Below are 27,611 nucleotides of genomic sequence, written 5' to 3'. Positions count from 1 at the left end.
TTCAGTGGAAGTTAGGTGCCTCAGTACCTCTGAAGATCTTCCATAGGCACGTTTGGCCGACCCGACCATGGGGCCAGTGTGTGTGATGCTTCAGAGGGAGGCCACCATGATTGGACGGCACTGTGCACACGGGGAGGGGTGGGGAATTTCTTCCTGACCTCAGCTTCCTGAAGCATGAAATTTAATTACCCCCATCTCACCATGTGTGACTTGAAAATTATGGCCCATAAAATTATCCAGCCGCCACATTTGACTCCCTGACCCTCTGCGAATTGGCTTTCCCAGGCTGGGGGAAAAGGAGTTCCTTTTGCTTGTTCTGTTTGTCATTTGTTGCTTCCCGTTTATGGGTGGGACCAAGCAGTGTTTGCTGGGCCCTTTGTTGCCTTGGATGCCTTGTTCTGAGCCATTTTGCACATGGTGTCCACGGAGGGGTAGGCAGCATCTAGACAGAGGGAGTGGGAGTTTCTCACCGATCACTGGATGTTCTCCCTGTGTGTGTTTGGGTTTGTAGGGGGTAGATTTCTGGGCAGGGCTGGAGTGATACACAGACCCCAGCAGGGCAATAATTCCCCACCCCCTTGGCGAATCCAGACCCTGTGTGGTGGGAAGGCTGCCCCTGGAGTTCATTAGAAAGTCTTACGAGCTCTCCGGCATGTCGGGAGCTGTGACCAATGACTATCCCCCTCGCTGTCCACTGTGCTGGGGAGCAGAGTGTGATTGACTGGGTGCGGCGGGGCCTTTTGCTTTAGTGTTGTGTGTGCGTGGAAAAGCGGGGAGCAATGACTGGAAACGGGGCTGGCAGTGGCAAACCTCGGAGGAAACCCGGGCACACGACTGCTATTTCATACCAAGCTGAGTTGGAGGCCAGTACAGGGCAAGTCCCCCTCGCCCCCAGTTCTGCAGGTGAACCTCAATCCAGACCTCATGATGCCCTCTAATTTTTTTTCCCCACCGAGCTCTCCCAAGGAGAATGGGGAGCTAGCCCGCAGTGTCTCCTGAACAGGGGTGCTGGCGCTGAGCTTCCAGAAGTACCGAGCAGTGGAAGGAGTTTGAGAGAGAGACGCTCACAGGGCTGCTGCGTGGGGGCTTCTTCGCAGGGTATGGCTGGAGGGCCATCTGCTTGGCAAAATAAAGAAACCGGAAATATTATGCACCTTTCTCCTCCAAAACTAGCCAGCGGTAAGATGGATCCTGCGGGCATCCATGGCCCCCTCCTCTTCCCTCCCGGCCTGCAGGTGGTAATCTGATGGGATGGGGGAAAAGGGGACGTACCATTAAGGACATGAGGTCACTGAGGCTGCAACACAAATTCAGATTCCTCTGCCCAGAGCTGTGCGGTATTTCAGCAGCAGGCGGTGACAGTAAACGGGTTCTCAGCCCTCTCCCACCCAACGTCCTCCCACTGGGCTCCTTCCATGTGTCCCAGCAGGGAGCATCGAAATTGCACTCTGTATCCAGGCCCCAGTGCGGACAGGCGCGAGTGAGGGCAGAGCTTGACCCCAGGTGTTGTCCAGTTAGCATCTCCCGACATCTGTCCCAGCCGTGGGGTATTCTGGGGCCAAGAGCCGACCTTGATCCATGTCCTGCTGTGGTTGTGAGTCCTGACTCCAAGGAAGGACTGGAAGCAGACCGAAGTAGACAAGCGTATTGTTGCATCTTACTGGGGGGCGGGGAGAAGGAATGTGGCTGGACTCCTGGGTTCTCTTCCTCACTTGCTGTGTGAATTTTGAACAAGTCACTTCCGCTCTCCATGCTTTAGTTTCCCACGGGTAGAAAGGGGCTCCAGCTCACAGGGGTGTTACGATGGTTGATTAAATGTTTGTCCAGTGCTTTGAGATCCTCCGTTGAGGCCAACCAAAGGTGGTTATTTGGAAAGGTGACAGGGAGGCATTTGGTCACGACTTCACCACTCAACATGCTGATTTTAAAGGCATTGGAGCTAGCTGTGGAATTTCAGTGCCCAGATATCGATCTTTTTTTTTTTTTGTAATTGTGGCAGATCTGCAGGGCTCTGTGCAAACACAGAAGTCACTAAAAGCGCAACCATTTGGGGAGACAAGGTGGGTGAAGAAATATCTTTTATTGGACCAACTTCTGTTGGTGAGAGAGACAAGCTTTTGAACTTCCACAGAGCTCTTCTTCAGGGCTGGGGAACATACTAAGTGCCACAGCTAAATACCAGGTGGGACAGATTGTTTAGCGTAAGTAGTTAACACACATTTCAGACCTGAAGAGGAGCTCTGTGCAAGTTCGAAAGGTTGTGTCTCTCACCAACAGAAGATGGTCCAGTAAAAAAATATTTCCTCCCCCACCTTGTCTCTGTAATATCCTGGGACCAACACAGCTATGCCAACACGGCATAACCATTTGGGGAATCATGTTCAAATTCCACTTAGAAATAGTTTTGCGATCACATATCGTATTCTGTTCAAGGACCTTAAACCAAATGGCTCCTCCGTGTGTCATGGGCCCTATACAGCTCAATGCCAGGGGAGATGTTCCTTTAGTTCAAGTGGGCAAGGCCTGTCGTTTTGGAGCAGGGGGATCTGAGTTCTGTCCCTGTGGGGAGCGTGAAGTTCCATGTGGCCCAGCTGTATTCAGCCCAGTGACCTCCCTGAAGTGTTTCCTGGATTTGTTACAAGGCTGACCGGGAAACAGGGAGGTGCCTTTGTCAAATCATTAAACTTGCAAGCACCAAAAGCCGAAATGCGAGTGAATAGACTGCAAGGCCAGAAGGTAACCACTGTGATTGTGGAGTCTGAATTCCTGCGTATCACAGGCCACAGGGCTTCCATAAAATTACACCTGACTTCCTTATAAAAGGCTGGACCTGACGGGAAGAACAGATCGGTGCAAGCAATGTGGTTTTGATGCATCTGTAATGGTTTGCAAAACAAGATGGGCCTCTTTGAAATCCAACTGCAAGAGTGATCTTGAGGTGTAGCTGAGCGGGGGTGGGTCAGTTCTCAAGACCCATTTTTGCATTGCCTCCTTCGTAGGGGGACATTCAGCCCTTGTGGGTGTTGCGGGCCCCCCTCTCCCGGTAGCGTTGGTGGAACTTGGCCTGAGATCTGGATCCACCCGAAAGTAGCGTGAGATTGGCCAGACCTGAAAATAGATGATCTATGTGTTTAGCTAGCTGGGGAGGAGGAGAGGCGTTCAGCTCTCCCAAGACCTCCTCTGTTGACTGCTGGTTACTGTAAATTTGTGTAAGATGAAACCCAGAAAACATTTCCTTCCTGTCTATGTAAATGGATCGGCCTACAGTCAGTCTCCTGGGGGTTGGAGAGATAATTAAAGGGCCAGCGCCTCTCTGTTTGCATCAGTCGTAGGCACTCATCCGGAACTTAGCGTGTTTCACCCCTTCAGAGGCTGGGGTTGTTTCAGATGGGGACAGGTGGGGTCCCAAGGTTTGCCCAAGGAGTTAGCTGCTTCCTGGCTCTGAGGCTGTGAAGTTCTGCACGCTGATTTCTCTGTGTTAAAGGCAACACAATGCTCCTTCTCTCCATTAGGCTGTTTGTACAGAGACATCACCTCGGGCTGCGAGCGCAGCGCATCGCATCTGATGAACTAAGTGGGGCTGGGCTTGCATAGGATTTGAATGAGAGGCATGAAGGGGTTTCGGGGTCACTGATCCCCCGCAGTACTGGAGCAATGGCCCAGCACAGGACTAAGGGCTTCTCTGCTGCAGGAGGTCCTGTCTTCTGTATCGGGGACCCTAAACACTCTTTGTCATTTAAAGTTTCTGCAGTAGGTGGGGTGTTCACCCCAGTGTCCTGGCCAAATTCCAACCCTGGTGTTTACTTCCGGCCCCCCTAAAATTCCTTCTGTGGTTTCAAATGGGTATAGTGTTCGTCACGTCCTGTCTTAAATTGCGCTCGTGCTGCAGCATGCTGTTAAACAGCCATTGTGCTCCACCCCAGAGATGGCTGCATTTTAGTGGTGGCTGAGTGATCTCCATATAAAGTCTATTGCTTGTTTACAGGCTAGGGCACTGTAGCCCTCCACTGGATGGGAAGGGGTCACCATAGTTATGAATGCGTTTCTCTTAGGAAATTCACTTTTTTTGTGGTGCGGGCTGAAAAGCAGCAACCACAGAGGGAGGAGTCTGGTGTTGGATGCAGCCTGAGCGGGGCGTGTGTGTGTGCTGTGTGTGTGCCCGCTGTGTGTCTCTAGTTCATTGTGTTCTAAAATTCAGTGCTGGTGACTTAACCCCACTGCTATGCTGGGACACTGGGGCAGCCAGTATCAGCTTTCCCACAGGGCCGCTGTGCCGGACTCAGGTCTCAGCGTGGGGCCCAGATACTGTTTTCCCTCTGGCCGATTTAAGGTATCTGGAGCCGTTGCTCTGATTGTGACCTCTTTGCTCTTGCTGCATCTTCCTCCTTCTGCCCCCCCCCCCCGCCCCCACCTCCCTCTGGCCCTGTGTTGTTCCCTCAGCTCTGTCTTTCCGGTTGTTGCAAACAATGACCTTATTCACTCGGGCGCTCAGCACTGTAATTTGGCTGCAAGGGGAGAGCCAGAGCAAGAAGAGAGCGAGATCAAAGCCCTACAACACTTGCCCTCTATAGAGTGAGACAACTGGACTAGCTAGCCCGTGGTGTTTAAAGGGACAGTGTCAGGTGGCATAGAGTTTTATTTATTTATTTATTTTAAAGGTTTCGGGTATTTAAAACAAATACTGTAATAAACTCTGATCAGAATATAAATTTTATTCGTGGTTCAGTGAAAGCATGTTATTTATTGTTTGCCTTATGTCGCCTCTAGAGACCCCATTCTGCGATTGAGGCCTCCATGGTGCTAGGCACTGTACACATCTAACAAAAGAATGGTCCTCGTAAGTTACAAGAGGAGAGACAAATAACCAACAGACAGGGTGAGGCACAAGAGGACAGCAAAATGATTCTGATCAGTGTGGCAAGCAGCGGTCACAGCACGCGAACTGTGCTAGCCAAAGCTTTCTCTTGTGTGTGTGTGGGGGGGATTTCAAATTACCTTGTGGCACTTGCAGCCCAGACTTCTGCCACAGCATGAGAACTAGCGAGCAAAACTCACTAGAGCCAAAAAGAAACGGGGGCTCCTCTGATTGTGCACTGCCCCAAGCTCAATGAAGGAGCAAAAATGTCAACGAAGGGGAGAACCAGTGTGAAGCGAAATGTAGAGGTTTAAAATGCTGCTTTAGTGATCATTGGGGTTTGTTAGTAAGGACTTAACCAAGCCTTCCTTGGAAATGGACAGGACCCCCTTCTCACTGATGGTCACCGGTTCGCATCTGATGCGATGCAGAGATCCCAGCAAGAGGTGCTATGGAAGAACCTCAGCTAGACAAAGCTTTTTGGTTCTTGTCACCAGATGACCTGCTGGGGGAGGGTGCTTCACTGGGGTGGATCGTGTGGCAGATTAACTTGCAAGTTTAATTTAGTCTGGGTAGCTGCAAAAGCATGAAAGGGCTCCCTGATAGGAGGCTGATCCCCTTTGTTTTAAAGGGGAAGGGCGTGCTCGGGAATTCTCACTTCTGTGATCTGGAGAGCAGGAAAAAGCAGCTTTCCAAGGACGGCCTGGGGTGTGACCCACTCCAGTAGAACTCCATAGGAGCTTGGCCATTGACTTCCATGAGAGCGGGATTTGAGCACGTAGTTTTCAGCTTCTGCCGTGGGTACAGCTCAGACATCGAACTATCCCAGGCTGGGCTGTCACCTTGGGTTAGCGATGGCAGCTTCCAGGCAGGGCTCGGGGGTGCTGCTGGGGGTATCGATTGTTATCTGCTGAGTGCTGACCAGGGTTCAGCACTGATCAACACTTGAAAGTAGGGCAGTCGCAGGATTGCTATTGAATGGATTTGGCAGAAACACTGTGTACGAGCTGCTTGCTGCAGAGAGGATAGTATAGTGGTTAGGGTATTCACCTAGAACATGGAAGACCCTGGTTCATTTACTATGGATGAGTCATTTGAGTGTCTCTGGCCCTCAGTTCCCATCTATCAAATGCAGATAACAGCCCTGCCTTGCTCTCTTTACCTAGTACACCTTGTTTGTTTGTTTTTTTTCCTTCTCTCTGGAAGCTTAAAATATATATATAATTTCTATGAAGTTTTAGTCCCTAGTACCAAAATCACCTCCCCCTAGGTCTCTGTGCATGTGTTGTGCCCAGTGCCATGGGGCCCTGATCCATGATTAGATGCTACTACAAGCAATGTAATACAATGTAATACAAGCAGTAATTGTGTATCTGTGTGTGTGGGGGTGTGTGTGTGCGTAATGACGGCTGGAATTTTTATAGGCAAATCCTATTGCTCTTCAGTGAGATTTGCGCATCTAACTCCCCTCGGCACCTTTGGAAGATTCCAGCTCCCGTGTACCCACTGTGCTCTAGACGTGTATAGATGAGAGAGAGAGAGACAGCCTAGCCGAAATTTTCAAAACAGATTAGTGCTTTAAGGTCCCTCTGTTTTTGGGGTGCCCAATTTGAGACGTCACAGGGTACATCTATGCAAAAAACCCGTGAAAGCGAGTCTCAGCCTGGTCACTGACTGGGGCTTGGGAGGCTCATGTCATGGCACTAAAGTAGCCGTGTAGACGTTTGGGCTCAGGCTGGAGCCCGGGCTCTGAAACCTGGCAAGTGGTGGGTGGGTCTCGAGGCCCGGGCCCCAGCCTGAGCGGGAATCTCAACAGGGCTACGTTTAGCCCTGTGATGCGAGCCCCCGTCCCTTGGCCCAGGTGCTGAGCCTCACTACTGTGGGGTGTTTTTTGTCACAGTGTAGACGTGCCCTGAAAGGGGCCTGGTTTTCAGGAAATGCCGAGCCTCCTCCACGCTTGTGCCCTGCAATTAGAGTTAGCCGTTTTCTCAGCGAGTGCAGCCTCTCCTTCCTGCTCACCAATTCCCCGCTCCCAGGCCTCGATTCTTACCAGTGTATCTGTTGGTCTGAACGACCCGGCGGTCGGTTTCCACCTGGGAGCTGCTGGTGGTGACTTAGCGCTTAGGATCCTTGTGCTGCCAGGTCGATTATCGGCTTGAATGTGCATTTGCGATTCTCTCTTCCCGCGAACAAAATTTCACTCCTGTTCATGATCGCAGGGGACCTCAACACCACTAACCCGAGTAGACATTCCCAGGTGTTCACCCAGCCCGGACCAACATAGATCCTCTGATAATTAACCTGGATTTTCTTTCCTCCGGTTACCTTTAATAACAGCTTGGTGTTTGTGGCCTTCCTCTACTTGCAGAGTACGATCCCATCCTTCCCTTGTCAGGGCGGGATCAAAGCTAGCTATATAGCTACCTTGGGGGCAGGGGAATGAGCTGTTACGCTCTCAGAACGGGCGGGTGGGGAGTGCTGTGCTGCTGGGGGTTGTAGTACGTCCACTCAGCCCAGGCTCCGATTAATTTGGGATCCCCACTGGCAGGCTACTCTGAGGATGTAAAAGAGTATTTCCCTCCATTCAGAAATCCATTGTGCTCTGATGCTGGAACCGCTTCCGCTTTCCGCCTGTGAGCCAGTGCATTGCCGGCTGCTAAGGAACCAGTTACTGCTGCGCCAACTATGCATGGCGCGAACAATAGATTCAGCACAGTGGGGGCCGGCCCTGCAAGGTGGTGAGCACCCTTCTTCCTACGTGCTCAGCACCCAGCTCCTCCGGCACCGTGCAGGACTCAACCCTTGCCACGTTGGACTATAAAAGAGACTGTGTTAAGTGTTGGGGCAGCATCTCCTTACTTGTGGGGATTTCTGTGGCTAGTAATGTTATTTATTAATAAGACACTGTCAACATTTGCATATAAAATAAGAATCCTTTCCTGTGTTACTGACAGCACCGTGAATTACTAAGCCTCAAAGAGCCTAAACAAACAGATCTACTTTTCACCATTGATGCGGTTGATTCTCTTTTTGCGTTTCACTTGGCTGGAGCGGTGAAACTGGACCAGTCAGTTTCTCTCTGTGTTTCTGGTCAGTTTCACTTTTGGTTTTCATAGGCTACTAGGTTCACCTCCCTGTACTTAAGTTCACAACACCACAGGGGAAGGCTTAAATTTTAAACACAGCAAAACAAAACAAAATACCCACCTCTTTACACTGAAATAAAAAGGAAATTATTAATCTTCATTTTATCTTTTGTACATTTTGTTCCTCAAAATTCATGTTGTGGAGCAGTGTAAACTGTGGGGGGTTTATTGCTTTTTACGGATGAGGGGTGTTCTTTTTGTTTTTGTTTTTTAAATGGAGTAAATTGATCAGCTGCCATCCCAGCAAATGGCTGCACTGTCCCATTTCTCAGAGAAAGGGCGTAAGGTTTCTTAGACTCTGGGAAATGCAAACAGATAGCCAGACATCAAACAGATGCAAAGGGGCTCAGGTTATCCCAACAGGAAAGTCCTGCATGAACTGAGACTTTGCTGCAAATCTTGGGGGGGGCGGGGGAATCACCCATTAAGTGGTGAACCCTGCTGAGCTGGGAGGAGGGGGTAGTTCCCGAATTCAGAAATACCTGTTTGGCAGGAAGTCAGGGGGAGAGGGAAGGGATATATTTTCCTTTTCAAAATACCTAAAGAACTCAGTCCATATTACAGAGAGAGGAAATTGCTCTCATCAATACAGCAAGGGGTGGTTTCTGCCTATATTTTTTATTATTGGAACTTGTTGCTGTGGGTGCAACTGTATCATGAGCTGTATCAAACCGTCATAAATGTCAGGTTCTTTTATTGGTCTTCTCAGTCTTTAGATTGTATTCATGGCACATTTTCCAACTTTTCTCTGCACCAATGAGGCCTGGGAACTTCAAGCAAGCAAGCAGTGATTCTCATGTAATCACAGGATTCCAAGAGCTGGGGCTTTAGATGAAACACCACGTATTGTGGGGCTTGTAATGGAATCACGAGAGTTGGCAGCATTGCGCGGAAGGGTTGAAAGGATGTATAGATAGATAGGGGTTAAATAGTTAAAAGAGCTGCCACATGGACAGGACAGGCCCTAAGTGCTTAGGGTGTTGATCTTGCCTCTCCAGAGGCTTGGGCCGAGGATCGAACCCAGATCTTTTGCATTGCTGTGCAGCCCTAACAGCTGTGAGCTGGTAGACCTGCTTCGGGCCCCATTCTCACGTTGGGATGTAGAGTCCCATTGAGGTCAGTGGGAACTTTTCCTGCGGGCTCTGGGGGGCCTGCTGCAGGATGTGTGTGTGGGGGGGCTTCTGGTGGAGCTGGAGTGTGGGAGAAGAGCCAGGGCTCAGGAGTGGTGAATGCGAAGGGGATTCTGCATCGAGGCGGCTGAGTGGGGACAGCCCCTGTAGCTTCATGGGTCAGTAGCCTGCAGCATGAAAAACCCAACCTGTACTGCACAAGGTCTGGGTGGGCCTTCCTGGAATGGATTGCTGATGGCGCTGCACTCCTCCCACATTTAAACTCGGTCAGATGACTGAACTCCGGTTTAGCTACTCCTTGCTAGGAACATAGATGTATGGCAAAGCTCCCATTGAGTTCCATGGAACCAGGATTTCACCCACTACATTCCTATTAAAAAAAAAAAAAAAATCCTATTATCCTCGCACAGTCGATGACCACGGCGCGTTGATCAGTCACCACGGAGCTCTACAGGGTCCTGGACTCTCAGGAGTTGTCTGTGTTCGGGGCTCTGGTTGTGGAGAGATGTCCCCCTCAGCAACATCCTCCTCCTGCTCTGTGGCTGGAGGCCAGGAGTCACGTCTGCGTTCTGTGCAGCACGTCTTGTTACAGAATGCCCGTTACTTGGGCCACTGTAGGAGAATTGAATGGGGCCATCCACTTCCTTCCTTGCTCTGGCAGGCTGTCGTGGTGGCCTCACGAAAGGCTCTGACCAGGCTGCTGCGCCGTTGTCCGGCCCTGGGAATGGCCCGGGTTTTGCGGTGTGCAGCTTGAGGCCGGGGATCGGGACGGGCGTGCAAGTCGGAGCTGCGCCGGAGGCTGTCCTTGGGGTTCCTTAGCGTCCCAGAGGAGCTTGCATTGCCTCTGTTTCCATGGCTGCCTTTCTGCTGCAGAGGCTGTAATGGCTTTTTGTAGAGGTTTCATGAAGCGCTCGGCTTTCTGGGAGGCCCCTGAGAAGGGATTTTTCCCCTGAGGGGAAGCTGGGGACATGGCAAAGTTTGTAAACTCCTGGCCTGGACAGTGGTGATTCGTGGTTAGATCTGACTTCCCAAGGGTATCCCAAAGGCAAAGAAATCATTGTCAAGCAGTGAGGTAACCTCGTGAGCAGATGCGGGGTGGGGGGGCCCGCTCTCGGGCTGGTTCCCTGCATGTTGATTGAGGAGAACCAGGAGCCAGTCATCCGGGAAGAAGTGACCCATGAAAATCAGCAGGGTCCTTTGGACGGATCTTGCATTTGATGAAGTTAGTTGGCTTATGTCTGCGGCAAACATTGCTTGCCATGGGACTGGGGAAATCAGCTGGTCAATGCCCGTCATCCGCTGTGTGTGAGATATGCCGATACCCCATCCGCTGGGCTTCACTGCCCCCCTCATCACTTCCCTCTACTGGGTGGGACCCAGCTCCACCACTGACACATGTGACCGGAGGCAGGTCACGTCCGCTCCCTGTACCTCTGCTTCCCTTCCCACGTGGCCTTGTCTGTTGAGATGGTGAGTTCTTCGGGGCCGGGGGGCTCTCTGCATTTGTACAGCGCCTAACGCAGCAGGGCCCTGATCTCCCTGGTGGCTAGTCAATGCTACTGCAATATAAATATTAATAATGCTGTAAGTGTGTGTATGTACACACCCACAACCCCCAACACCAGTTTCTTACAACCACCTAAAGACACACACACACCAGGGGCACCAGAACGGGGGGGACCAAGGAGCCATGGCCTCCCCACTTTTTAAAATTGGAAGGGCATAGCCATAAGAGCAAGCGCTGGGGGAGGGGGTGGGGAGGAACAAGCGAGGGGGTCTTGGGGGAAAGAGGTGGGGGCAGGGCCTCGGGGGAAGGGGTGGCTGGGGAAGAAGGGGTGGGGTGGGGCCTTGAGGGGAATGGGGAGCGGGGGCTCAGGGAGAAGGGGTGGTGAAGTGGGGGCAGGGACACCTATGGCACCCCCCCACACACACACTTTTTTAGGGTGCTTCTGCTGTTCCTGACACACACACACACACCCTCCCTTCCTGTTAATTGCACATCTAGTCAGGCTCACTACTGCTGCAAGTCAGTTTCCCCCTCAGGTCCTCATGCCCCGCCCCACCCAGGAGAGCAGAGTGGGGGCTGCATACGGACCCGCTGGGAGCTGCTGGTTTGATCCAGAGCCTAGATTCAGGGCCAGTTTGACCCGTCAGTGTCTCATTAAGGGACCGAGGCTGGAGGCGAAGAAACCCAAGAAGGGGCCCACTCGTCTTCTAGTGCTAGACTTATCCAGGTGTTAACGAGGCTGCAGGTGCCCCAGACCTTCAGAAAAACACCGAATCAAGGAGGCTCCAAATTCTTGCTTACAAATTAAGTTGAAGGCTTCAGCCTCTCCCTGCAATGCAACTAATCGTGGCAGCTCCTTCCTCCGCCTCTCTCCCGCCCTCCCTCCCTCCCCCTGCTTAGACCAGGAATTAATTACTTGATTATAAATCCCTGAGTGCTGGTTTATATTAGCAATAATCCCCTCAAAATTGGTCTTAGCTGCCATTTTCCTCCGTGTCCCCGTTGCTGTGCCGTGTTTCTCTTCCAACCGGTCAGTTTCCCAGCTGCCCCTCCCTTCTTCCTCGGTCAGGTTAGGAGTGCAGTGGCTTTTCCTGAAGGGATTAACGCAGGAAGAATTAAGGGCAAATGTCTGAGAATTCTTCTGCGTGTGTTACGGGCTGGGCGCCCTTGACGTAGCGCCTGGAGTTGCCCGGCGCTGATCCTGTACCAGTGGCTCATTGCTCGCCTTCTGGCCGGAATGCCGGGCCTCCGAGCCAAGCTGTTAGCAGATGACTCATATGGTTGTAGCCATTTTTGGATTTCTGATTTATTCTGTCTTTTAGGGCGTGTGCATGTGTGTCTCTTCCATCTGGCTGAGGCTGGAAAATACATGGTCCTCTTCCCAGAACAAGATTCCCCCTGTTAGAAAATAGAAGCTGCTTGCAGGGCAGCTTTTACAATGTTCTTTCCTCTCTCATCCCTAAATTCTCGAGGACGGGCCTTCTCTCCAAGGGCACTGCCGTCGGGGAGGAACCTGCCGGAGCTTCCTCTCTCGTCGGAGTAGCTGAAACCCAACACGAAAATGTACCAGCCCAGCCACGGATTCCACCTTGACAGCGATCAGCCTGGAAAACGTATTGTGATATTTCACTCCCCCAGCCAAAAAAACCTCCGTAGGATTTCACAAGTTTGGTTTAGCTGAATCTTTATTATCCAGAAAAAAACACGTGTATCAGAAATGAGGCCACCTTCTCCCATCTTTTGGGATGAAGGTCCCTCATCTGAAACGCTGTTTATCTGCTCTACCGTCCTATCACCCATCTTGTTGTGTCTTTCACTCTTTACAGCACAGAAACAATGTGAAGGAACCACAGGGCGCAGTTAGGTCCCAAATAACCATGTTTACTAAATATACGTGAACATGCGAGGCCAAGGGGCAGACACCCGGCTGTTCTGACTGGTTTCTGGCCGTGTCTACAGCATAGAACACAGTGAGCGCCTCTAGAGGGCTCACAAACTATTAAAAGGGATACTGCCTTGTTCCACTACACTGCACATTTCACTCTGATCAGCGAGGCTATACTATAAATATTTCCTTCTATCATCAGCTCTAAAATAATCGGGGGATATAGGGATTTGGACTGGAGGTCAAGAGATCTGGCACTTGTTCCCAACTCTTCCACTGACTTGCTTTGTGACCTTGGACATCTCTCTTTGCCTCGGTTCCTTGTGTATCAAATGAGAGTAACCCTTCTTTTACATGGCACTTTGGGAGCCTCCCATGTAGGGAAAGGCCTCTAGAAGTGTAACTGAGTAGTAGTAAGATCAGCATATATGTAACACGCTGTACCGGGAGTCATGAGTGGGGATTGAACTTACAAACTTCTGTACCTACGCATCGGCTTCTACCTCTAGAGCTAAAGGAGTAACTCAGTCAGCTGCTGGTGGTAGTAGGCTCTTATCCCTAGCAGCCACTAGAGAGGGCTACAACATGCTCAGCCAGCCTGTAAAATTTATCGCCAGTATTACTATTCCCTGGATTCTTTACTTGGTTGCTTAGACAAAAACCCTGTCCCTGGATAATGGGGAAGTGGGACTACAAGGGACAGAAGGAGGAGAATGAACGGGGAGCAGACGAGATGCACTTTTTTCTTCATTTATCTTGCATAGGCTGTTACTCTTGGTAGCCGCTTCCGATTGTGTCAACTCTTCTTCGCAGCCAGACCTGGTGGTCCTATAGGAAGTGGCTGTGGGAAAGGGGTCTTGTATGGGAGACCCCGTGAATACAGCACAGCTCTGTTTCTCCGAAGGCCTGGAAGGGACAGTGGATAGATATCTTTGCGTATTCAGTGGAGGCGGCTGAGAGTGCAGTCAGCAGCGCCTCCCTCAGTTTATGGAGGGGTGCTGTTTCCTCCAGGCCAGCCAGAGCCCCAGATCTGCTCCTGGGGGGGTGCCAGAGCGTCTGTCCCGCCAGACCCAGTCAGTATCGGCTCGTTGGGTAATTGTGATGGTCATTATCCCTGTGACAGGGCTGTGCAGTGTTGCTTGTAGCGGGGAGCCGAAACGCAGGGTCTTAAACAGAAACGGGTCAGACCCCACGGTGGCCAGGCCCTCTGTGTGGAGAGGGAACGCTGACCTTTCAAACCCCACCCTCGGGACGGCTGTTCCAAGGTGGTTTCCAGGCACAAACAGGCTTTCAGTCTAGAGGAGTTTTCTTATCGGCTCACGAAAGCCACCAAGAAAGAACCAATATAAAGTCTCCCATGAGGGAGGAGGCAGGGACGTCTCTCTGGCTCTGCAAGACCCTCCCGTGGTCGTTGCTACCCCCAAAAAGCCAGCTAGGCAGAGACTGGCACTACAGAGAGGCCGCGAATCAGGGACGGACGCTGCCTGCTAGCTGGGGAGGGTTGCTTAGGATGGGACCTTGTAGATCAGAATTTCATACCCCTGAACGGTTGACCCGGTAGCCAGCACGCCACCTCCGCTGCCCCGTTGATGTTGTGTACCGCTGATCCCGCTTGCGTCTGTCTTCCCTCGCGTGCCCCTGCGGCTCGCCCCGGTGCCTGACGGCCGCTTGCCGTCTGTTCTGTTGCAGAAGATGCTGATGAAGCAGCAAGACCGCCTGGAGGAGAGGGAGCAGGACATCGAGGAGCAGCTCTACAAGCTGGAGTCAGACAAGCGGCTGGTCGAGGTAGCTGGTGCTTTTCCCTCCCTTGTGGCCGCGCCCTTCGACCAAGGCAGGGCCTCGCACGGCAGCAGGGCATGAGCCAGTCCTCCCGCGCCAGGGGCTGCCCAGGCATCGCCCGCCGTCCTTGAGGCGGCTGCGGCTCCGCGGTGCCGGGCTTAGGGGGGACAGAGGTCCAGCCGGTGTGGAGTTAACTCTCTGCTCGGGGCCAAGGCAGTCAGCCCAGAGCTGCCATTGCTGTGAAGATCCAGAAGGGGCCTGATGCTGGTGGGAGGTCTCCCGGAGCTGTTGGCCATCTGGATTCACTAGGATCTTGGGGGAGGGAAGGGGAGTCAGTGCCCAGAATAGACCCCCAAGTGAAGCCGGGGCAAAGTGAAGGTGTGGGGAAAAGGGGCTGATGTGGGGCTACCCTCTCAAGGGAGGAGGGGCGCCCTGCTCAGGCGCGGGGGGGCTGGGTTTGTCTCTCTCTGCCTCATTACTCAGGTGCTAGCTAAGCAGCCCTGGTTGGGGAAGTAGGGGAAAGTCTCTTGGTACAAGAGCTTTTCATTGCTGGTCTATGCAGCCCCTCTGCCTGCCCCCAGCTCCCAAAGGATATAGGGGGTTCTCACTGCTCTACCCCAGGGCCATGGAAGAGGAAGGAGTGTTGGGTGGGTGCGGGAGGGAACCGTCTTAATACACTCCAAGCCAAGCGGGATGCCAACGTCTTCTCGGGGCAGGGCATGGGACCCAGAGGTGTGAGACCCTTATATAGGGACGTCAGAGGGGAGTGCTGAAATCCACAGGAAAGGGGAGACTTTGGAGATCGAGGTTAATATTTTGCATAGGGGAAAATCTGTTGGGTCCGTCCCCCTCCTCTTTATAGCCCCACTGCAAGGCAGGTCACCCCCCGGGGGGCCCAGGCAGAGCAGGGGGCGTGTAGAGCCTTTCAGCTCTACCTCACCGGCTCTGGTGAAACTAACGGACGGGTCTCAAGCCACTGAGCGCAGCGGGATCTGGCCCCTCTGTGGGCAGGCTCGGCTGAGGAACTAAGGGCTGAACGGGCCCTGGAGAAAGCTCCCCTCGCTGGTGGAGTTGGTTGCTCTGGGGCAGAGTTGAGCCCCCATAGATCCCAGGTGATCTGCTTGGATCTGGAGGGAATTCGCTATCCCAGCAGAGGCCTTGAGCCTCCACAGCCGCCCTGGGACCTCTGCAGTTCCCAGGCTACTCGGCTGCATTGCCAGCGATGGTCCAGGTGGCCCCGGAACTGCTCCGCCACCCATCATGGGCCTTCCCAGGCATGGCAGAGGCCTTGCACGGAGGCCTGCGGCTGCAGGTTGCGTTGGCTTCTGGATGGAGGGGAAGGCTGTTCTCTGGGTTCTTAGAAGCTAGGCCTGGGTGGGTGACACTGATTAATCCATTGTGATCGCTCCTCAGCTCACCCTGCCAACCCCCCGAGCCAGGAATGGAACCCAGGCGTCCTGACCCACAGGGCCAAGCTGTTCCCTCCTGTAAATACCTCCACAGCCCTGAATATCTTGGTCCATGGGCTGAGGCAAAGCCGAAGGGCTGGCCCACCAGGAGACAGGTCGGGGACGTCGGCAAAGCACTAGCAGGCCCTGTCCCCGTTTCTCCCTCCGCGAGGGTGGCGGGCGGGGCTCTGCAGCGAGCGGGGGTGGCGGGGTCTGACCTTGGGCGCTCTCCTCCCCTCCCCGCCTCCCCCCCCCCCCAGGAGAAGGTGAGCCAGCTGAAGGACGAGGTGCGCCTGCAGTACGAGAAGATGCACCAGCTCCTGGACGAGGACCTGCGCAAGACCATGGAGATCCTGGAAAAGGCCCAGGCCAAGTTCTGCAATGAGAACGCGGCCCAGGTGCTGCACCTCAACGAGCGCATGCAGGAGGCCAAGAAGCTGCTGAGCTCCGTCCAGGTCATGTTCGACAAGACCGAGGACATCAACTTCATGAAGGTGCCAAGAGGGGCCCAGCTGGCCATGGGAAGGCAGAGGGGGAGCCCCTGGGATAACGGGGCTGGTAGCCGGATTCTAACAGTAGGGGAGGGATGGGGGACATCTTGGGGCAGCAACTGCTTTGTCAGGGTCCCTGGCCTGACCATACACCCCCAGTGTGACCCTAGAACAAAGAGACTCAGGTTTAGTGATGGGCTGGGAGCAGAGTAACCTCGTGATTCCCACACCCCTTCCCCGGGTCAGCTCTCCCCAGGCCATCAATACCCCTATCTCCCAGCCTGGAAGAGTAGGTGGAGCACCTTAGGGGAGGGGGCTCCTGAGCAGGGGACAAGGCAGGATCTGCTCCTCCTAAGTGTCTAAATTTGGCCCCAGTCTCCTGATGGCCGGAGTAGCTTTTCCAGCCCACATGCCTTTGGCTGTAAGCCGGGACGCTCCTCGGTCCTTGCTGTGGATTAGCTGGTTTCTCCTGGGGTAGGCTGGCAGCAGTTGGCCCTGCCCCTGTCATGGCCCGTGGGGATAATCAGTCAGCCCGGGGAGGGAGTGGACAAAAGATGGGCCAGGAACAAAACCCAAGTCGCACAGCAGAGCTAGGGGTGGGGGTAGGCCCTGTGGATCATCGCTAAAGAGAAAAGGGGGACCCTCAGGATCTCCCTCCCTCCTGAGCCTGCGTGGGTTTTAGGGCCTTCAACTTAAACCCTGATTGAGCTGGTGCACGAACCGGGTCGACCCCTCTGCCTCACCTCACTCCCCGGATGGATTCCGACTGATTAAGGGGCCCTTCCCGGCCTTGAAGCTGGGGTGGGGGAGCGGCTGGGCCAGTGTCTCCCCTCTCCTCACTCTCCTCTGGTGGTAATCACCTGCTCACAGGCCCCAGACAGCTCTGCTCCTTCTTTAAGGCGGATGATCAACGCCTGAGCTCCTCATGAGCCTGCAGCCTGTGCTGGCTTCCTTCATAAGGAGGCTTTAAAGGAAGCTGGGAAAATCTCTGGCCGAATCCAGCGGATGAGCAGGAATTTACACCCTGATAGAGGGGAGCGCTGGGGCCAGTGGGAAAGGCCAGGGCCCCAGATCCCTTCCCAGAGGTGAATCTCAAGGCTGCTGTTTTGGGGAGTGGCGGTGAAGCTAGCTGGGGGTGGGCACGACGGGGCAGTGCTGCGTTAGTCGTTCATTCCTGGTGATCCTCCTCCTGAAGTGTAACACCAGTGCCAGGTGACTGTGTCCCGTCCCAGCTCCTGGCGGGTGACTTACCGCATCTCACGCCCCCTGCGGCAATTTGGCATCATCTCTGCTCAGGAGAGAGCCAGGCCTGGAGTGTGTGGGGGGGCTGCAGGTCCTGGGAGAGGTGCATCGGGACACAGCTGAGACGATACACAGCAGTCACTGACCAGGGTTTCTCCTTTCCCTCGTAGAATACGAAGTCCGTGAAAATCTTAATGGACAGGTAAGAAGCCAGTCTCCTGACAACTCATGTTCTCAAGCAAGGGTGGGATCGGAGGCTCTGACGGCTGTGTTGCAGGGCTACAGAGCGTGGCTTAGACACAGGGCTAGGCGTCGTCCGACCTTGGTTCTAGCCCCATCTCTGCCACACACTCACTGAGTGACGTTGGGCAAGTCACTTTCCGGCCTTGTGCCTCAGTTTCCCCCACCTGCAAAATGGAGCTAAGAATTTACCCCACAGGGGTTTGGGAGGTTTGAGTCATTGTCATGTGTAGAGTGCTCTGAGATCTTCTAGAGCTACTAGAAGTAGAAAGCGTGGCGGTGGTGGTTGTATGATCCAGAGCCGTTATCTGGGGCGGGAGGAAGGTGGGGAGAAAAGTCAGTCACACGCTCTCCCAGAAGAGCGAGCCTTCATGAGAAGGGACTGAGTGCCACCACTGTTAGCTCAGTGGACCCATCCCTGGGCCTAGCTACCAGCACTGCTAGGACTTGTGGTCACCACCCCTGCAGCGTGTGCCTCTTGGTCTCTCCAGCATGGTCCTCGCCTACTTGCTGGCCGCAGAGACGCACGCAGGGCACCCCGAGGAAGAACATGCCCTTCCTAGGCCCCGAACAGATGCATTTGCCTCCCGCTGAATGGGAGCTCCGAGGAGAGCCAAAGACTGATTTGGGAGGAGAGATTAAAAGAGCTGGGAGTAGGGGGGCCATGATCACAGGGCATAAGATCCCCAGAAGGGAGGGGGGCCATGTCGGATGGTACCCTGGGATCTAACTGGGGCTAACGGGCTGAACGGAAAGGAAACGCAGGCTGGATATCAGGAGCGGCTTCCTGCCTGTGTCCTGTCAGGCTACGGGGGCATCTCCTAATAGAAATAGCGCTTGCGGGGGATGCGGGAGTCGCACCACGGGGGCCTTTTAAAACTAGGCTGGCCAAAGCCCCAGGAGAGGGACTGGCTGATGTAAAGGCCTTTCCGTCCCTGGCTGAAGCGGAGCTAATTACAGATGAGGCTGCCCGGCAGATGTTCGGCAGCTGTCAGCCGCTGGGAAAGGCCTGGGGAGAGATGAGAGCCAGGGAGAGCGTGGGGGGTGAGGGGAGAGGAGGGGAAGCTTGACGCTTTTAATGAGTCCTTTTGCTCTCCTTGCTGGTTGGTAAAGGACTCAGAACTGCACGGGCGGCAGCCTGCCGCCTCCCAAGATCGGCCACCTCAACTCCAAGCTCTTCCTGAACGAGATCGCCAAGAAGGAGAAGCAGCTGAGGAAGCTGCTGGAAGGTGAGACGTCCCTCTGATCCATGGGCCTTGTCGTGCGGCACCGAGATCCGGGGAGAGAGGCAGCCTCCCTACATGCCATTTCCATTGGTGATGGCGTCATTTGTTGTGTATATACAGTGCCATGGGCGCATCTGGGGCTTCACCCGGCCCAAGGATCTTCCAGGCTAACGTAGAGTTAACCCAGCAAGGAGGACAATGAACAGGGTCTGGCGGGAAGGCATGTGGGAGGATGGAGGATCGGGCAGTGATGATGAAATGGTGTGCACAGCTGCTGGCTGTACCAGTTTCCCCAGGCGCTCCCTGACGGCCGAGCAGATTTAGACATCAAAAAAGGCAGCACAGCTCAGTGCCAGGTGCCCATTGTGCAACCGCTGTGCATTTCAGGTTTGCTTTCTGCAAACATTCGTGCGAGTAAAATGCAGTGTCTCTTGAAGGCTGCTCAGCAGCCAATACAAAAGGGGACTGGAGTGAATTCTTTTAAATAGATGCTGGTCTTTTTAATTACTATCCCAGCTCTCCCAAAGTAGTGACAGAAAACGGCTATGCAGGCAGGGGACTTTCCCACCCTGTTCCAATCACAGAACACATACAGAATCTGGGCCAAATTTGCCTCTGTCTATCTCTGGTTCCCATCACCATGGTATCTGGGCACCTTCCTGCCATTTGCCTTTAGCATTAACTTAAATAACAACAAAAGAAACCTCAACTGGCTGTCCTTAAAAGTTTGTCCCTGCAGGACCCCTTTATCCCTGCCCAGAGTTCCCTCTGTCTCTTTTCATACCCCTGGGTTGGAGCTGATAGGGGCCACCTGGTCTGGCTGCCAACGTGAGTCCGCAGACATAACTCTGCCTCTCTGTTAGCAAGAGGCCTGCAGGTCTGCGCAGGCTCCTTGAACTGGATGCCCTGTTACAAGGCAGAAATCTGAGTCCTATTCTTCTCCGGTAAATGGCTCTGGAATCAATGGTGTTACTGTGGATTTCTGCTATTGAACCCCTTTAGTTAAAGAGGAGGCAGAAGTCCTTTCTAATGGATGTAGATGGGATTCTGTATTGAGGCTGCTGGACACAGACAAACCCCATGGCTCCCTCTAGTTCCCAGGGTAATTAACAGCCCGTGATGGCTAGTATCGCCTCCAGGCAGGGTCTCCTGAATTTGTGGCCTGGGGCTGCACTACTAATGCAGAGCGTCCCTAGCCAGCGGCTGCTCGGCAAGGAGGGTGAGGTCATGTTTGGCTGGTGTACAGAGCCCTGCATTTCCAAGAGACCCAGCCGGGGTTCACCTTGTACGCTGGCTGACATCAATGCAGCTCCTGGGCTGGGAACAGGCTTCGGGAGGGCTGGAACTGGATCATGGCCCTGTAATTGCAGCTTTGATTGCGGCTCTGAAACCAGCTTCCAGCCCCTCCTTCCCGCCTCCTTCCATGTGGGCAATCGTCTCAGTGCACGGGGCAAATTCCATCTCTTCTCTTCAGATGGTTGCCGAGGGCGCGGGTTCCAGCTCCCTCCCTCGGGACGAGTGTGGTGATTTGGGGGGCCGGTTCCAGGGGCCCGCCCTCTCTGGAACATGGCAGCGATGCCTCGGGCAGAGAGCAGGGTGGAACTGACGCCGATCTTTAGCTGTCCCCAGTAGGGTGCTCCACCCCGAGGCCTTGCCCCCACTCCGCCCCTTTCCCCAAGCCCTCACCCACCCTCTGCCTCTTCCTGCCCCCTTCCCCACAGCTACAGCCCCTCCCCGCCTCCTCCCACCCCCACTTGTCCCCCTCCTCCTCAGTGCCTCCCGCCTGCCACTGAACAGCTGATTGGCGGTGGGCGGGAGGTGCTGTGGGGGAGGGGGAGGAGCTGCTCAGCGGGTGGCTCCAGCCACGGAGTTGGCACCTATGGTCTTGTTGTTTCTCTGAGCCATTGTTCGTTTTCCGCTCTGGCTCCTGAATTCCAGCAGTGGATTCTGATCTGGCCGTTTGTCTTTTCTCTCTCCCCATCCAGGTCCATTCAGCACCCCGGTCCCATTCCTACAGAGCATCCCCATGTACCCGTGCAGCGTCAGCAACTCCGGAGCGGAGAAACGCAAGCACTCCGCAGCCTTCCCCGAAGGCAGCTTTCTCGAGCCATCGTCTGGGACTGTGGCAAGCCAGTATATGAGCCAGGGGGCTTCCGCTGGCGAGGGCCAGTCCGCACAACCCATGGTGCCTTGTAGCTCCACGCAGCACATTGTTGGACTGCCCAGTGGCCCGCAGCCAGTCCACTCTGGTTCGGTCTTCAACCCGTCTCACTATCCCAATAGCACGTCCTCTCAGCAGTCTGTGCTATCCCAGTACGGCGGGCGCAAGATCCTGGTCTGTTCAGTGGATAACTGTTACTGTTCCTCGGTGTCCAATCACAGCGGGCACCAGCCGTACCCCAGGTCGGGTCACTTCCCCTGGACAGTCTCTTCGCAGGAGTACTCCCACCCACTCCCCCCTGCTCCGGCTGTACCTCAGTCACTTCCCGGACTTGCCGTGAGGGAATGGATTGACGCATCCCAGCAGCATGGGCGCCAGGATTTCTATAGAGTCTACGGCCAACCTTCCACCAAACACTACGTCACCAGTTAACCATCAGACTCCCCACAGAGTGTTGTTAATTACACATTCGGAGATAAAAATCCAGTTTTCTTGCTTTTCTTTTTAAATCGCACCCAGTTTTCTTCCTTCCCACCTCTTCGGAATGTGGGAGGCTCTTTTCTCTCATCTCGCTTTTTTCTTTTTTAATATTGGTTTTTAATTTAATTTTTCAAAATTCCTCCCCTCCCTGGAAAAAGATGAGGACGAAATGAATGAGGTTTTTCAATCAGACATCTGGTTTCGAATTTCACATGTACTTGCTACTTTCTGGTTTGGAAAACTTAGAGGGACGGTGGCTCCTTTTCTGTTTCAGTGTCTGTGGGTTCTTTTTGGTTTGGTTAATTTTTATTTTTTCCTTCCCTTTTAAAAAAAAAAAAAAAAAGAATTATATCATTGATTCAGTAAGAAACGATACTTGTAGATTTTTGGGTTTGTTTTTTTTTTTTAAAACAAGGCTTATCTTTTGTGTGTGTGTGTGCGTGTGTGTGTGGAAAGGCCACTTATCATGCATCCTGGCATTTTTTTTTTTCCCTTCTTTCGGAGATTTGTAAATACACAATGGCAGGAGATTTAATGCACAAACAAACAGACAAACAAAAAAAGGGAAAAGAAACTTTAAAAAAAAAAGAAAAGAAAAGAATAAATAAAAAAAAAAATTCTGTTTTAGTTTCCGGGGGGGAAGCGTCGCCAAGTTGCACACGCCCCTTCCCGTGTATCGCTGATGCAACTTCCTGTAACAAGCACTTTGTATAAAAAAAAAAAAAAGTGGACTTCCTGCTATAAGGCACAGGTATTTATTCTGTAACCAATTTTAGAACACAAAAAAAATATTCAAATAAATGTGATCACTTAGTGCAAATGCCTCGCTCTGCTGCCCCTTCTGCCTCCCCCGCGCACCCCCCCAGGGAACAGGGGCCCGTTTCTGCTCCAAAAGAAGGCTGTGACCTCATTTTAGAAATAGGCTATTCTCCGGTTTGGTGGGTTTGTCTCTCTAATTCAGGTGTTGGAAACGATCCGATGAGCAGCGCCTGGGTTGGGGGAACACCGCAAATGTTGGTCAAACGCATGCAGGCTTTGGGCCGCTCACGCGGAGGTAAATCTGGAGAAGCCCTTTTAAAATCAAGGGGCCCGATTCTGGTCTTGTGTCGGGCCCGATTCTGCGGCGCTCAGTGCCTTGGATCGTTGCGGTTGGCCTGCTTCTCCGTTGCCTTGCATGGTTTACCTGATTCTCCTCCTATCTTACTCCAGTTTTTCCGTGGTGTAAATCCATTGACTGGAGCGGAGTCACTCCTCATTTGCGCTGGAGGGAGCGGCGATTCAGCCCCCTTGTGTCGGCCTTTTGCTCCTAATTCAGCAGAACACTTGAACGCGTGCTTAAGTCCTGTTGATTTGACTTCATCTGGGTGCTGAATGGGTGGGTGCCTTCCCTTGTTCTGATCTGGTAGGTTTCACATTCGCTTTGGGAGGAGTACGTGACTACACCTGGCACAGCAGTGAAGGCAGCCCTTTGACTTCAGTGGGGCTACACCTGGTCATAAGGGCTACTCCAGGTGATAAGTGCATGCAGAACTGGGCCCTCATCCTGGTTCTACCCAGTGACTTAAAGTGTAATTACTCCTGATTCTCGCTGACGGAGCGTGAGACCTGAATCAGAATCATTTTTTTGTCAATATAAATCAGTCCGACAGAGCTCTGTGTCAGAGCTGTAAGTGTGGATGTAACGTTCTAAAAGCTGTGACCAAGCAAGTTTTATTGGGGGATGTGGACAGGATGGAGATTGCTGTCCCCATGGACTAGAATGAAATCTTGCTGACTACGGTGTAAGGATCTGCCTGCCTTTATCAAGTAGCAGTGAACCCAGTATGGATACAGTTCAGAGCCGCCCTGGCACATCCGGAGCTGGATTGCACACCCGGTTGTGGCCAACTAATCGGCCCAGAGCTGGTCTGGACCAAGAGATTTAGGTCCCATGGATGAGTGGGCGTTTCATGTCTCCGCTTTTTATAGTGTAGCCCGTACTGAGACCAGCTGACCTGGAAGCTGTGGGGGGCAGATCAGAGGGAGCCGTTCAGACAAGCTCTAATTCTAGTTGACTTCCACAAACCACCGAACTCCCCCTTTTTGCTGCAGAAGCAAGTTGGGAGGCGCAGCCTGTGAAATCCGGCTCGGCTCTGAGCTGGTGACTGCAGGTTTAGCGCTGTTGACTTCGCTCCTGACTTACATGGGCATTAGTGGTGTCTGGCCTAGCCTGGCCCTGTCGGGACACCAGACTCCTTCCTGGAGGAACATTTTCGTTGAGCTCGGCTGATGTTTTGGCTTCAGACACCGGCGCGTGGGAGGGAGGCTGTGAGGTCCAGGAACATTTGTGGTTCCTGAACTGGTGACAGCTTCCCATGTGCCCTCCCCGGTAGCCGGTGGAGGGCTACATGCTGGAGAGAACAGGCAGGCGTGGTCTAGGCTAGCACTGCAGAACCCAGGGTCTGGGCATTGGCTGCTCTGGCCCAAACAGAATCAGAATCAACGCCTGGCTCTGTTTGGCCCTGGAGTTCCCATTTGGGCCCTTCTTTGATCCACCCTGCCTGTGCGTGGCTATCAATCTGTGCCGTCTCCCAGCTGGTCGCAAACGGTATCAGGAGAGGAACTGCAGCTGCAGTCTTTTTTCCCCGACCTGCCGTGTGCAAATGTGATGCACTGCTGCTTCTCCCCACGGGCTACTGACGGGCGCATGGGGTGCAGAAAGACCCTCAAGCAGGGGCTGCTTAAGCTTGAGTGTACTAACGGAGGAGGGGGGCAGGGCAAGACGTTGTACAAAGGGATCGGATCCCCCTGGGGCTTGCGTTCTCTTTCCTGTTGCATTTGAACATGTAGACATGGAATAAAGGTATTTTCTGTCCCCCCTCATTCAGCGTGTCCCCTCCTCTGGCTCCTTTCTCCTCTTCCTCCGGTTCCCAAGAGGCCAAGGTTCGCAGGCTGGCGTGGCCTCGTGGAGGACCGGTGCTCACAGAGAGCTGTGGCCTGCTCCCATGATCCTACAGAATTATGTCTATTACATCAGCACCTAGAGGGCCCCTGGCAAGACCAGGCCTGGTTGTGCTAGGCACTGTATAAAAACCTAATGAGAATCAGCCCTTGCCCGGAAGAGTTCATAACCCAAATACACAAGGCAGAGGGAGGGTGGGTGGGTGAGAAGAGAACCGATTTGCCCAAGGGCACCGGCAGAGCTAGGGATGGAACCCAGGTCTCCTGAGTCCCAGCCCATTGCCTTATCCACTGCCCCAATGGCTGAACTCTCAGTGTCTGTCTCCGCTGCAACAAAGGACCCAGGGGGCTGGGTCTCGGAGCCTGGGATCCAGCCGAGTCAGTTGACCCAGGCTCTGAGACCCAGTGCCGTGGCGGGGTTATGGCAGTGTAGACGTACCCTCGTTGGCTTTGACGAGAGACCGATCGTGCTCCCTCTGCCGTCTCCCGGGATGTACCAGCAGGCCGCCGCGGAGTTCCCCTCTCCGCAGAGCGGGGTTTGTCAACCGAAGTAGTTCCTCTCTCTCACGCAGTGCGAAGTGCTGGGGTTGCTCATTTCGGCCCCGATCCAGGCAAACCCTTACACACAGGCTAGGTGCTGTGCAAATGGAACAAAGCAGCCATCTCTGCCCCCAAAGAGGTCCCAGGGGAAGGGCTTTGCTCAACAGGGAATACAGCGAAGCAGGTGCTTAAGGGCTTGGCTGAATCAGCTACAGAGTCTCCAGTCCTCCTCGCTTTACTCAGGTCAGCATATCTGTTTACACCAGAGGGGCAAGTGGGATGGCGGCACTGAAAGAGAAGCCTTTACTTTCCCCCACCACGGTGTTCCCATGAGAGGGAGCTGCTGTACTGGGAAGAGGGAGGGGAGGACACATCAATTGCTGTTTCATTCAGAGCAGGCTGGAGCAGGAATTAGTCCTATGGTGCAGGGAAGGCTCCTTGTTGCTGTTTGAAGTCAGCTGGGAGTTGAGCTTTTGGCTTTGATGGCAGCAGGGCCTAGCCCTAGATTTCCCCCCTCCTTCCCCATTATGTCATTGCTTTGTCCTCCCCCACCTTCCTTTCCTCCAACATCTGTCCCTCGTGTGCTGAGCGCGTCTCCGCTCTGGGCTGACGCCCGTGCAATGGCACTCTCACATGGACCAGAAGGCTCCCGGCTGCAGGCAGTTTGCCTCTGGCAGCTGCAAAGTGTTTGTCATGCAACCTGCTCCATAGGGCTGGTGTCCTCGGCAAGCGTTTATTGCCAGCCTGTGGGTTAGGGACGTGTAATGATACCTCTTGGAAGCCTCACCAGCCAGGCTGAACAGGGCATGGAAGGAGCAGCCTCGCAGCCGTCACTAACCGAATAGCTAATGCCAGGAAACTCAAACGAGCGTTTGTATTGCAGTGCATTGCCCAGTGTGTCTGGGCTCTGCTGCCCTCTGCTGGCTGCAATCAGCACTGCTGAGCTCTGTGTCATAGACCCTGTACTGAAAACAGCTCATGGGAGTTCTCTTTTAGCACAGCCTGTACAGTCCTGTGCTTCTGGAGGAGAGATTTTTCCCTGACATTCTTGGTGATCTTGGGGTACAGCACAGAGACCCCCAGGATGTTCTAAGCCACTGTGGAGTTGCTACAGGCGCATTAGTCTCATTTTACAGTTGAAGAAACTGAGGCACGGAAACTGTGACCTGCCCTGGCCTTTGACTCCCTAGGTGACCTCAGCCAAGGAACTTCACCTCTCTGCCTCAGTTTCTCTTTTGATAAAATATCTGTTTTTTTCCCTCTCTCTCTCTTTTTTGCAGCAGGTCACAAGTTTCCATGTGTTTCTTTAGAGTCAGTATGCAGAAAACTATAGAGAGGTGGGGGGGTTTTCAGGGAGGGGGGGGTGGTTGCTCTGTGACGGTTCTATACAAAGGTGACCTCAGGCATCCAGGAGGGACAATAGTCTAGAGATCCGTCTTGGAGAGAGTCATTTTTTGAAATGGGAAAAGGAGCTGCTGGAAACCCTGCTAACAGGTTAAATAGACACAGCCAATTAAAAATGATTTTGTCCATCACTCCTTCCCTTCGCTAACAATGACACTGGTGAGTGTCAAAATCGAATCCCGGCAGCACTGCTGTTTACGTTCCCTTTTGCACTTGGACCGCGGGTCTGTCTCCCTTGAATACCCTTGAGTCCTGTTTTGTCGCGTGTTCATTAACATGATTGAATATGCTAGTGTACAAACAAGCTCCAAGAGTGGGAAGTTGAAGCTAGATCAATTCAAACTGGAAATAAGGTGTCAGACGAGATGGTTATAATGGACCCTTCTGGCCTTTAAAATCTATGAACCAAACATTTTTGCCCCGCTGTGAGGACAGCCTGGGGTTAAGCATGTCTAGTAACAAAGGGTTGTGTCCTGTCTACACTAGAATTTATCGACATGCCAATGTGTGTTAATACACAGCTAAAAAGTGACATGTAGCCAGACCTAACCTAGGCAGGTCAGTTTAGTATTAGATTTTTGTACAATTTCTTTCTTTCAAAAAGATCTAAAATCTGTATTTTTATGCCAGGCAATGTTTCAATAGAGATGGTTTCTTTACCCTTCTGCCTAGCAAGCTGGGTAAGATGGTCCCACTTTGGTTCTCTTTGCACTGCACGAGCAATCATATTTTGGTAACTATGTGTGACCAACTCATCTGCCCTGATTACCACAGCTGCTTTTGCCACCAGCCATGCTGCCTAACTGGGTTTGTACTGGAACAGTCTGGGAAGAGCTGGGCAGCTCTCCCATACTGCAAGGCACAGAATGCCATGGGGGTGTGCATTGCCGCATGGGGAAATGCCCTCGGGGACACCTTAGCTCACAGAGAGCTGGGTGGAAGGACACCTGGCCTCCCTGTCAGAGACAGGTGGTTGGGGGTCACCTCTGTACAGCGGAATGAGGGCTGGAGCCAGACTCCAGGAAGACCATCATGTGGCAGTCTTGGGCACAGCCAGCTGCTGGTTCGTATTAGCCCTGGTGGGAAGCCAAGCGTGGCTAGAGCCACGCATGTCTCCCATGGGATCACAGACCTGGT

At 53.2% G+C, this 27,611-nt stretch overlaps 1 protein-coding gene across 1 annotated transcript in view; it reads left to right on the top strand.

Moving 5' to 3' along the window:
- The window catches only part of TRIM8 (tripartite motif containing 8), a 50,439-nt gene extending 28,500 nt beyond the window's left edge, over window positions 1-21,939 (top strand). The window contains exons 2-6 of the mRNA XM_074959442.1: window positions 14,213-14,308; window positions 16,011-16,244; window positions 17,654-17,685; window positions 18,837-18,952; window positions 20,935-21,939. Of these exons, the coding sequence (XP_074815543.1) occupies window positions 14,213-14,308; window positions 16,011-16,244; window positions 17,654-17,685; window positions 18,837-18,952; window positions 20,935-21,542 (1,086 nt within the window). The 3' untranslated portion in view covers window positions 21,543-21,939. The remainder of the gene's footprint in view (window positions 1-14,212; window positions 14,309-16,010; window positions 16,245-17,653; window positions 17,686-18,836; window positions 18,953-20,934) is intronic.
- Window positions 21,940-27,611: the final 5,672 nt, after the last annotated feature.

This window comes from Natator depressus, chromosome 7 (assembly GCF_965152275.1).
Source record: "Natator depressus isolate rNatDep1 chromosome 7, rNatDep2.hap1, whole genome shotgun sequence".
NCBI lineage: Eukaryota > Metazoa > Chordata > Testudines > Cheloniidae > Natator > Natator depressus.
Note: the sequence above shows the minus strand (reverse complement) of the source record. Positions and strands in the feature narration are given on the sequence as shown.